At 40.3% G+C, this 11959-nt stretch overlaps 1 protein-coding gene across 1 annotated transcript; it reads left to right on the top strand.

Annotated features, from left to right (window-relative positions):
- Positions 1 to 7460: 7460 nt before the first annotated feature.
- tril (TLR4 interactor with leucine-rich repeats) lies at positions 7461 to 10554 on the top strand. Its single transcript, XM_062990196.1, has one exon. It carries the CDS (start codon positions 7592 to 7594, stop codon positions 9881 to 9883), a length of 2292 nt encoding a protein of 763 aa, XP_062846266.1. The 5' UTR covers positions 7461 to 7591; the 3' UTR covers positions 9884 to 10554.
- The last annotated feature ends 1405 nt before the right edge of the window (positions 10555 to 11959 follow it).

Genomic DNA, 11959 nt, shown 5'->3' with positions numbered 1-11959 from the left:
ATGAAGCAGACTCTTTTTAGTCATTTTCAATTCCCTCTTCCCTAATCCTCTGCCATGTACCACCCTGATGAACTTGAGTTCTGAAACGCTTCATGGTAGTTTTACCCCGAGGTGGTTCTGACGGAAACCTGTTCACCCTCTCGAGGTTAAAGACTGCAAGTGCCAACAATGCTGCTTCTACTGTGACGGAAACCTGGCGTGTTTGCACCAAAAATGTCCAGAACTTACAACAGACTTTATCACAGACTGGACTGAATAATGAAGAACTCCGTATCCTCCAGGCCACCCAAGAAGGATGGAGGTCCCTACTGAGTCTGGTTCCTCTCAAGGTGTCTTCCTGTAATTTTAAGGGAGTTTTTCCTTGCCACTGTTGCCCTTGGCAAAAGACGTATGAATGTCTTAAAATACACAGTAAATTCATACATAAACTGCATCTTCCACAATTCATGCAGATTTTGTGACCCGCAAATTGGCTGCATCCTGCCACTAGATGGCAGTGTCTCCCCATCAGTGTTTAATTGAGGCAGTTTTCCAACAAGTGAGGTTGAGAAATATTTACAAATACAGTAGACCCTTGAGTTACGAACGGTTTACCATACAAACATTTCGGGTTACGAACGATCTTTTTCAACTTAACTTACGAACAAATTTCGGATTACAAACAGAAATTTGCAAAACACGTGACGTCACGAACAAGTTGACTCCAACCGTCTCTCTCTCTATATATATACACAGTAAGTAAACATTCGCACAGCGGACAGTGTTTTTTCTTTATAATTGTATTTACATTATTTCTTATGGGAAAAATAGGTTGAACTATCGAACATTTTGACTTAAGAACAGCCCTTTGGAACCAATTAAATTCGTAAGTCAAGGGTCTACTGTACAAGGAGAGAAAATTGAAGCAGAAGGAGGTAATTTAATGAAAGATACAAGTTTGTACTTCAAGAAGAAAAACCGGTACGTCTCTTGTGTTATGAGGCTGTGTCTGTGGTAAAGGAGTACAATATAAATGTACATACAGTGTATCACAAAAGTGAGTACACCCCTCACATTTCTGCAGATATTTAAGTATATCTTTTCATGGGACAACACTGACAAAATGACACTTTGACACAATGAAAAGTAGTCTGTGTGCAGCTTATATAACAGTGTAAATTTATTCTTCTCTCAAAATAACTCAATATACAGCCATTAATGTCTAAACCACTGGCAACAAAAGTGAGTACACCCCTTAGTGAAAGTTCCTGAAGTGTCAATATTTTGTGTGGCCACCATTATTTCCCAGAACTGCCTTAACTCTTCTGGGCATGGAGTTTACCAGAGCTTCACAGGTTGCCACTGGAATGCTTTTCCACTCCTCCATGACGACATCACAGAGCTGGCGGATATTCGAGACTTTACGCTCCTCCACCTTCCGCTTGAGGATGCCCCAAAGATGTTCTATTGGGTTTAGGTCTGGAGACATGCTTGGCCAGTCCATCACCTTTACCCTCAGCCTCTTTAATAAAGCAGTGGTCGTCTTAGAGGTGTGTTTGGGGTCAATATCATGCTAGAACACTGCCCTGCGACCCAGTTTCCGGAGGGAGGGGATCATGCTCTGCTTCAGTATTTCACAGTACATATTGGAGTTCATGTGTCCCTCAATGAAATGTAACTCCCCAACACCTGCTGCACTCATGCAGCCCCAGACCATGGCATTCCCACCACCATGCTTGACTGTAGGCATGACACACTTATCTTTGTACTCCTCACCTGATTGCCGCCACACATGCTTGAGACCATCTGAACCAAACAAATTAATCTTGGTCTCATCAGACCATAGGACATGGTTCCAGTAATCCATGTCCTTTGTTGACATGTCTTCAGCAAACTGTTTGCGGGCTTTCTTGTGTAGAGACTTCAGAAGAGGCTTCTTTCTGGGGTGACAGCCATGCAGACCAATTTGATGTAGTGTACGGCGTATGGTCTGAGCACTGACAGGCTGACCCCCCACCTTTTCAATCTCTGCAGCAATGCTGACAGCACTCCTGCGCCTATCTTTCAAAGACAGCAGTTGGATGTGACGCTGAGCACGTGCACTCAGCTTCTTTGGACGACCAACGCAAGGTCTGTTCTGAGTGGACCCTGCTCTTTTAAAACGCTGGATGATCTTGGCCACTGTGCTGCAGCTCAGTTTCAGGGTGTTGGCAATCTTTTTGTAGCCTTGGCCATCTTCATGTAGTGCAACAATTCGTCTTTTAAGATCCTCAGAGAGTTTTTTGCCATGAGGTGCCATGTTGGAACTTTCAGTGACCAGTATGAGAGAGTGTGAGAGCTGTACTACTAAATTGAACACACCTGCTCCCTATGCACACCTGAGACCTAGTAACACTAACAAATCACATGACATTTTGTAGGGAAAATGACAAGCAGTGCTCAATTTGGACATTTAGGGGTGTAGTCTCTTAGGGGTGTACTCACTTTTGTTGCCGGTGGTTTAGACATTAATGGCTGTATATTGAGTTATTTTGAGGGAAGAATAAATTTACACTGTTATATAAGCTGCACACAGACTACTTTTCATTGTGTCAAAGTGTCATTTTGTCAGTGTTGTCCCATGAAAAGATATACTTAAATATCTGCAGAAATGTGAGGGGTGTACTCACTTTTGTGATACACTGTATAAATTATAAATATACAGTATAAATTTGGCATTTTGACACCAAACACAAAGTTTTGCCTCCAAGAAAAACAACGTGGCCCTTGGTGAAAATGAGTTTGACACCCCTGTACTAGTGCATACCTTAATATTGTAATGCTTGTGCCTTATATATATGTGCAGTATATATAAAAAATAAGTTGCTGTAAAATGTGCTAGCTCACTACTGCTGGTATCCAAGGTTTGAACCCACAGCAGTGCTATCAGCTGGTTGGGTATCTACATATAGACATTATGCGCTATGTCTGGGGAGGGGGGTGGCTGAGGCCCAGTGAAGGATTGGCATTATAGAATTGGCAGTTATAGAATTTAATACACCACCAAATTGATAATTGAAATGGCTGTGTCAAATATAACATGCATTCTTGGTTTATATCAGTACTCATTTAGTCACAAATCAGTCCTGGAGCTGTCTCCACTTTCACCTGGAAATGGTAAGCTGACACATAGAGTACTATTAAACCAGCTCAGTAAACTTTGTCATGACAGACCGAATAAACACATACTTATGCTTTGAATGTAGAAAAAGCCATATTGCTGCTATAGTGCCCCCTGCTGATTTTAGAATCTAATAGCATAAACATAGAGTTTTGTGTCTGTGCATTTGCATTAGGTATATTCCCAGCATTACTGGTGAGGTCTTAAATATTCAGATAAGAGCTAAAATGTAAAAATTAGAAGAATATTTTTGTGTGCTTGTATTGAAACTGTCTTTCTTTAAATTTTTTCTTTGCACATCTTCTTTTGTAGCTGACACATGGCTGTGCTTATCCTGTTCACATCTGTTAAACACTTCTCTAATAACCTCCCCTGCTCTTCTCATGTCTATCCTTCATCATCTGCTTTTGTTAATGTCTGATCTTATGCACACACACACGCACTCACACACGCACACACACATTCACACACACACACACACACACACACACACACTGGATTTTTTGCTGGTACTGTACAAACAGATAAATCTATTTGCGTGTTAGACAGGAAAAAAAGCTTTCTGACATAAGGGGGTCTTTTTTTCCTGGATTAAACCTAATAAACACCTCATGTCATGTCATTTTCTGACTAAAACTGCATAAACAAATCTGTAGACTTTAGTTAGACAGAAAACAAAGATCAGACAAATGTATAATGGAACCTCCATACGTAGGTTTATTTAGAGATTTTGAAAATTATGTTTAAAAAATGTACAAGTTTAACAAGCCATGAAGATCAGGGGCATGGCTTAGTTCCTGAAGCATGTACTTCTGCCTTCCCAAAAATGGCAAGCCAAGGGGAATGGAGGTGCAGATGATTGATGTGTCAGTTCTTCCTAACTGACAGTCACATTCACCTTATTGAGCATTTATTCACTCCAGATGGAAGTGTTTCTATTTATCACAGTTTCTTCCTCATAGATTTGCCAGCCCCTCTGTTGGCAACCTGCTTTGTCTAGAGGTATGATGCCGTTCCGGTTTTCTGATTGCATATGAGATCAGTATACTTTTATGATTTTCTGGGAAATTGCACTTTTTGAGCAGCACCAGAGGTGGTGTGACAGCCTTTTTCCAAAGCAGACCCCACTTTTGGCCCTACACTGAGTTCCGGTTGCACCAGTTGGATGCGTGAGGTTGCCTCTCATGCATTTCTGTCCCCAGCTTGTTCTGAACTGAGTTGTTGCAGGTGCTCTGAGCAGCTTGCCATATTGTGACAACCAGTTTCCATTTCTGCTCTATCCCTTTTCTATCCACTTTCTCTGTTGTGGGCTGCTGATGTTCTGTATCAATCATTTCTTACTTTGTTTTTGTTATTATGGTCACCACATCTATCTTTACTCATCCCATTTTTGTTAGTGGCTTTTTGTTTTATTCCACCCTGGTTGAGCATCAAGTAATTGGGTTTATTTTCAATTCGTGCATGCCTTTGTATGTTTCACAGAGCATACAGAGGTATGAGCTGCACAGCACAGCAACATCATATAATTAATTTGGTTACAGTTATTTGTTTATGGGTCAAAATACTTTTCTGTTTGCTTACCCACAACATAGATTAAATGCGATGTACTGAAGATTTAAGCAGAAACAATAAATATTTCTACACATTCATTCAATTCCAAAAATGTAAATATCAAATGTTCATCATATCTATATCATATCATAGCTTCCCATGGCCTGGCATGCAGCCTGAGATTAAATATTCAGTCGAAAAAATCACTTATCATTTTTCTCTGTTTCTCTCATTTACCTGCTTTCCCTTTTCTTAAACAAGCAGATTGCATGACTGAATTTTTGAGAAACCCAAGTGGGAAATGTAGTCTGCTTTTCCCATATGTGTGAGTGTGTGTGCATGCATTTAGCATCTCATAGGGACCAAATGAACTACAAAACTTGAGCATAACGTGGGTATACAACTCCCTTTAGTAATCTCATGAAGGAAAACTCTAGGTTTACATGAGTAAGCTTTTCAGGAGTAAGATGGTTTTCATTAATTCATTCATTTGTTTATTAAATCATCTTCAATAACTGTTTATTCAAATCAGGTTCTCAGAAATGCAGCATGTAGGGCATCACACATTCATACATTCAGTCACATCTAGGGACAATTTAAAGTTCTCAGAGGAAACTCACAAAAGCAGTGCATACAAACTCCAGACAATAACCAGAAACAAAGACATGATGTTCACATTTAATCTGAATTTTCAATCCAATAAAGATGTTTTGTTATAGGCCCCAAAAACATAGCAGAAGGTGGATTGGCTACTCTTTTTGACACCCTGTCCATTTTCTTTTCCTGACTTGTTTTTTATATTTGCATTTTGTTTTTAACTGTACTAATAAAATTTGGGTAAGTTAAATACCAGAGTTAATAATGCTTGTGCTAGCTCATTTGAATGAGTTAATAACCCTATTGCATTTACTTAGTTTTACTTTACTTTAATAGCAAATATGTAAAGACTAGGGCTGGCATCTCTGTATCGGTATCTGTCCGATATTGGCCCAAATCACTGGATCGGATATCGGAAAAAAAAAAAATTGTAATCCTGTTGCTTAATGTAAATAACACTTAATGTAAATAAGGGCATTCAGAAATGAAAACACACTAATCTACATAAACGTTTAGCATTTAAAAAAAATCGTCTACTACTGCCACAACTAAAAACACTGTTTTACGGCATGTTGTCCAAAGTGTTTACAATTGGAAGATGTGGATGTCAATCAAACACGATGGACCAATTAGAATTGACGTGGTACTTGGTTGAGATTTTATGTTAAAGTTCTGTCACGTTTTTAGATTATATACCAAAGTGCTCTTATTCAAAAACGCTGCTGGATTTTGAAAAGGACATCTGTGGCTAAACGGGAAATGGTGTAGTTTTTTTTTTTTTCATAACACTAATGGATTAATCGTTGAGAATGTGAGAAATCTCCAAGCCGGGACAACATAGATACATTTGTTTATTTTTTATTATTTCATTGTTTCATTTTTATTGTTTATAAATAATATTTTTTATTATTTATTTTATAATTTTTTTGCTGTCTCTTCAAGGTGTAGACTTGAGAGTTTACAGATCTAGAGTTTATATTGAAATTATCATTTATTTGTTAAATACAGATAAAGTTGCACTTTAAATTTGATTTTAAATGTTTGTACAGTGCTGTTTAAACATGCCCAAAATGCTGCTAAATGTTCTGTGTGTAAAAGTGAAAAAGTGAAAAAAGTGAAAAACAGCAGTGTGGGTGTATAAGTGTGATGATGTAGGTTCTGTATTTATTCCTTTAGAATATTTGTTTCACAGTCTGAGCATTATTATTTAGATAGCTAGTTTAACCATGGTGCATTGAGACATGTATTATTACTGCTTAGTTGTTTGAGAGAAGATATGACGATATCGGATTGGTATCGGTATCAGCAGATCAATTTGCAGTATCAGACATAAAAAAGTGGTATTGAGCCAGCCCTAGTAAAGACAAAAATGTACTTTTACATTGGAACTGTGCACTGGTTTCCATGTAGGTAACAAGCGAATATGAGGGATCTTCAAAAAGTTTCCGCACTTATTATATATATTTTTTCATTGGAAATGGTGAGGTTGGGAGGAGTAGTAATTGGTCTTGTCTTAGAGACTGAGAGAGAGCTTATAGTCCGGATTTAGCGCCATCTGATTTCCACCTTTTTGGACGCTCAAAGAAGCTTTAAGGGGAAGAAGATTTTCATGTGATGATGATGTGAAAGCAGCAGTGCATCAGTGGGTACGTGCTGATGGCATTAAAAAGTTGGTACGACGCTGGAAAAATGCATCGGAAGGTGGAAGGTGAAATAAAAAAAAAAAGTTTAAAAAGTGTGGAAACTTTTTGAAGAACCCTCGTTGTAATCACTAAACCAGTAAGCTAAATGGGGTGAAGATTATGCCAAATTTAATGTTAACAAAAAATTGTTTTGAATGTTATTTCATACAACAACATTTACAACCCATAAAAGCCTTTAATTTATCCTTTCTAAATACATTGATTAAACGTTGCAAATGGTACATTTATATGCATGCAATGGAAATATCTTACAAAGCTAGTGAAACTGAGCATGTGTGTTTGTGTGTGTGTGAACATTGTTAGGAGTCGCCTGTCCACATCTGGTCGCCAAAAAGGAAAAAGGCGGAGCAATCTGTGTGTGTGTGTGTGTGTGTGTAATCCTCACCAGATGACCATTTGTGTGTGAAAGAAGAGTTCAAGTAAAGCAGCAGCTCGGTCTTTTCTTCGTGAACTGCACTATGAAACAGGAATCTCTGCTCCATTCCTAAACCTACAATGGATCTCCTTCTGTTACTTTTTTAATTCATCCATGGATTAGCAGCATATCTGAGGAAGCAGGTAGAATCAGAGTGATGTGCACAGTGCTGGGGGGATCGGGGAGATGGAGAAGCGGGAGACCACGTACCCTGTTCTGTGGGCAACTGGCGCCCTGGCTGTGTTACTGTGTGCCTGCTCTGCATGCCCCGAGCCCTGCGAGTGCCCGCGCTTTCACCAAGTGCTCTGTGCCAACCGGGGGCTGCGCGCTGTACCTCACACTGATCGGAATGTTCGTACTTTTGGACTCGCTGGGAACTTTATCAGTAACTTAACCCATCTGGATCTCTTCAACTTCAACCAGCTGACGAGCCTGGATCTACAGTTCAATCAGATACAAACCATCGATCCACATGCCTTTTCAAAACTGATCAGTTTGGAGGAGCTATATCTGGGGCACAATCAGATCTCTGCGGTGCAACCTGGGACTTTTGAGTCATTGAAGAAACTTACGGTTCTCTATGGCAACAATAATAACATCAAGGATCTGACAGCTGATACATTTAAGAATCTGGAGAGCGTCTTCAAGCTGAGGCTTGACAAAAACTTAATCGAGCAGCTAAATGAGTCCGTTTTTAGACTTTTGCCCAGTTTGATGTTTTTGCACTTGGAGTCAAATAATCTGCACCATATTCATAGTAGCGCTTTCTCAAATTTGGAAAAACTTCAGTTTCTAAACCTCTCAGATAATAAACAAACAAATCTCAGTGATATGTTTATGTTCTCCAACCTGAAGTCCTTGATGACTTTGCTGATCTCTGCGAACCAAATACGACACGTTAGCAATCACGTGTTTGAGAACTTGCATAAACTCACAAAGCTGTCGCTGAGTAACAACAAAATTGTAAAGCTTGATTATGAATCGCTTAAAGGACTCTCACGCCTAAGAGAGCTTAACTTTGACCACAACATGTTAACGGATATTCCAGAAGGTTTACTTGAGCCGCTAGAGCGTTTGGAGCATCTTGATCTCAGCCATAACCGGATCAAACACGTTGACCCAGCTGCATTTGGTCACCTTGCACACCTTAAGGTCTTAAACTTGAGCGACAATCAGCTGGCAAGGCTGTCTGGTAGAGCATTTGCCTCAAACTCTAAACTTTTTCAGCTGGACCTTAGTGGCAACATGTGGACCTGTGATTGTGGGCTGGAGAAGCTAAAGGACTGGATGGTGAAGACCCACACTCATGGAAAACTGCTGACTACCCTGGTCCGATGCCACCATCCTCCCACACTTAAGGGGAAATATTTGGATTACGTGAACATTACTGAGCTTCTGCGTGCAGGGAACAGTAGCAGTTACTGCCAAGTAGACCAAGAAGCACAAGTGGGGGAAGGTCAGGGAGGAAAAGTCATCAATGCTCAGTTTACAGAAGAGGAGAGGCTGAGAAGAGGAGGAGATCAAACGAAAGACAAGATGGTCTCAGATTCTGAAGGAGGTCGCAAGAAACCCACAAGGAAGAGGAAGAATGGGTTCAGGCCAAGGTCACGGCCTACAATAAGTGACTCTGGGAAAACAAGCTCTTCCTTGGCCCTTCTTGGAACGCTGACAACCAAGATCATCCCTTCAACCACCGGAAACAGAACCATCAGGGACCACCAAAAAGATCTAACTGGAACTCAGAAAATCTTAAATTCTTTGCCTCAGAAGGAGGCAGAGCATTATGAATTAAAAAGTACTGTGGGAATGGATGCTTGTCAGGTCAACCGCCACTACATCTCAAACGTTAGCATTCATGACATCTCTTCAGACACAGCCACAGTTTCATGGAGCACAGTTGCTAACCTGCGCACAGTGCAGGGCAAAGCACTGATGTTTCGTGTTCTGTTTGACCGCTTTGGTCATGCTATCCGTTTCCCACGCTATGTTTACACAGACGGCGCCGCTAGAGTGGTGACACTTCAGGAGCTTCGTCCAGACTCTACCTACATCGCCTGTGTGGAGAGTGTGGTGAGTGGGACATTGTGCCAGGTGGCTCCACGAGATCACTGTATAGGTTTTGTCACAATGCCGTTATCAGGGAGAAGTGAAATTAAGCTACAGTATCTGACTGCTGCTGTACTGGTGGCCAATGCGCTACTTCTCCTCTTTGTGGTGGGGGTCTGGCTGGGGCGCACGCTGCGGAGGTGGATCAAAAGCAGAAAATCAGCAGCGCACACCCACGTGCGACATATGTACTCTACGCGGAGGCCGTTTCGTTCTGCCATGCCGACAACTTGTGTCTCCTCTGAATTCAGTGGCTATCAGAGCGGTCGTCCATTGGCAGAGGAGGGTGACCTCATTCAGTTTCCAGTTGAACGGTTTTTTGACAGTAGTTGTTCCCGTAGGGATGATGATACCATGATGCAAAGGTTCTGATGAGCTGAGGGGTTTTATTATTCATATCTTGCAAATATAAGATGTTTGACGTATAAGGTGTATAAGATGTATAAGGTGCAAATATAAGATGTTTGACTTTCATGAGATCTGGATTAAAAAGAGATGGGACGTAAGCCCTTAAAAACTACAGTTGCACTTTTACGGAGTGGCAAAAAAATGCTGAACCCTAGATGTTTGGGGGTGTTATAAGAAAGATTCACTATGTATGAGTCTAGTAAAAGCAGCAGGTAGGCAAATATAGTGCTAGACTTATGAACTAATAATGTGGTAATAATGTGGTCTATAATGAACATTGCATTACATTCAAGTAACCACTATATCATCATACCAATTTTAACTTAACAGGCATGCACAACAAGGACTTGTCTTCAGAAGTGGGGTTGCGAGTAAAAGGAAAGAATCCTTATTCTAAAAGTGGACTGAAATATAAAAACCAAGACATGAAAGTGTGTGTTTAGTAGAGTGCGTGTATATGTGTATGCTTCCGTGAGTATGTGTGTGTAATAGAGAGAGAGAAAGAGAGAATGAGAGAGAGATATTTTCCAGTGTTGCAGTGAAAGTTAACTTTAATTTGGAGGCACAACTACAACTCCTTTACATTATACTGTATGTTATAAAAAATAAATTACACAGTTAAATAATGTCAATAACTGTAATGTCATTTCTCAATTTGTTAATTTTAGGTAAACTGATGACCTTTTAAAAAACTAAACAAGTAATTATTTATTAAATATGTAACATTGTATAGTGCTGGAGAGAGTGAAGCAGATCCCCACTTACTTACTCGGTAAAAACTAGTGGTGGTAAATCCGGTTCATTTTATGAACTCGGGTTAATCTGAGTCACTCAGTAATGTGATCCGGTTCACTTGAGTCACTTGAATCACTTGTACTGACATCTTGATTGCGAATGATTTACTGCATGAGAATGCATCCAAATATCACTATCATGTCTTCTGTGCACTCATCTTCTGTAAATAAATCCTTCTCTCTTAATTCTCTTGGCACCTCACACTTCTCTTGTCAGTGACAAGTTGACACTTTTTTCTAAGTGGAATCTTGATCATGGGGGAGAGAGGGGTGGACTCACCTACCAATCAGATGGGTTATAATAAAATATATAACTATATTTTGTTGTTGTTTTGCTTACAAGGAAATATGCTGCATTACTAATCTATACCACTACTACTGATGATAATAATAATAATAATAATAGCATGTGCATAAAATCAGCCACATAACGACTCATAGGATCCAGGTTAATTGAGATTTCTGACTCATGATTCCTGATTCAGTACAAAGATTCGAATCATTAACCCGGGTGATTCAGGAACCGCCCAGCTCTAGTAAAAACACACGCTGGAACACCAGAGCTGGGATCTGCCTGCCGGCTGGGCTGAGCAACCTCATGAACAACGATTGGCCTGTTGTTCTGATAGGGATGGGATATTAAAAAGCCGGATAGGGACTCTCTCATAACTAATGCAATTACGCTGGCTGATTGATGGCGCCTGCACAGAGACGGGAAAAGAGTGCTGTTCCACATTGCACGTGTCAAAGTGTAGGTCAGTGGTCCCCAACCACTGGGCCACGGACCGGTACGGAAGTGCTGGTGTAGGTGACAAAATGCATACGGCTGCTGCCCATGTGTCAGAGGGGGAATGGGTTAGCTTCGTTCTCCTCAATCAGAGCGGGGATTGGTATTGGTGGAGAGGAAGCATGACGCAATCAGGTAATTGGACGTGCTAATAGAGAGAAAATGCATAAACAAAAATATAGAAAAAAAACCAGAACCCAATTTGCAAATATCAAGGTAGAATCAAGGTAGAACAATACTGTAAGTAACAAGCCACTAAACAAAAAGGGTGATAATTGCAAAAAAATAAGCGGCCAAATTAATAGAAACAAAAACATCCACAACCTGTAACAGAGATGGTGGATAGAAAAGGGATAGTGCAGAAATTAAAACTGGATGTCAAGATATGAAAGGCAACTCTGGCCATCTGTGACAAGACCAGCTTTCTGAAGAAAAACAGCGAACTTCCGTCAATACAAA

Source organism: Trichomycterus rosablanca, chromosome 2, assembly GCF_030014385.1.
Source record: "Trichomycterus rosablanca isolate fTriRos1 chromosome 2, fTriRos1.hap1, whole genome shotgun sequence".
NCBI classification, from domain to species: Eukaryota; Metazoa; Chordata; class Actinopteri; order Siluriformes; family Trichomycteridae; genus Trichomycterus; species Trichomycterus rosablanca.
Note: the sequence above shows the minus strand (reverse complement) of the source record. Positions and strands in the feature narration are given on the sequence as shown.

What these genes read in the sequence shown, in the direction of transcription:
- tril (XM_062990196.1), top strand. Translation starts at nt 7,592, where the DNA reads ATGGAGAAGCGGGAGACCACGTACCCTGTTCTGTGGGCAACTGGCGCC.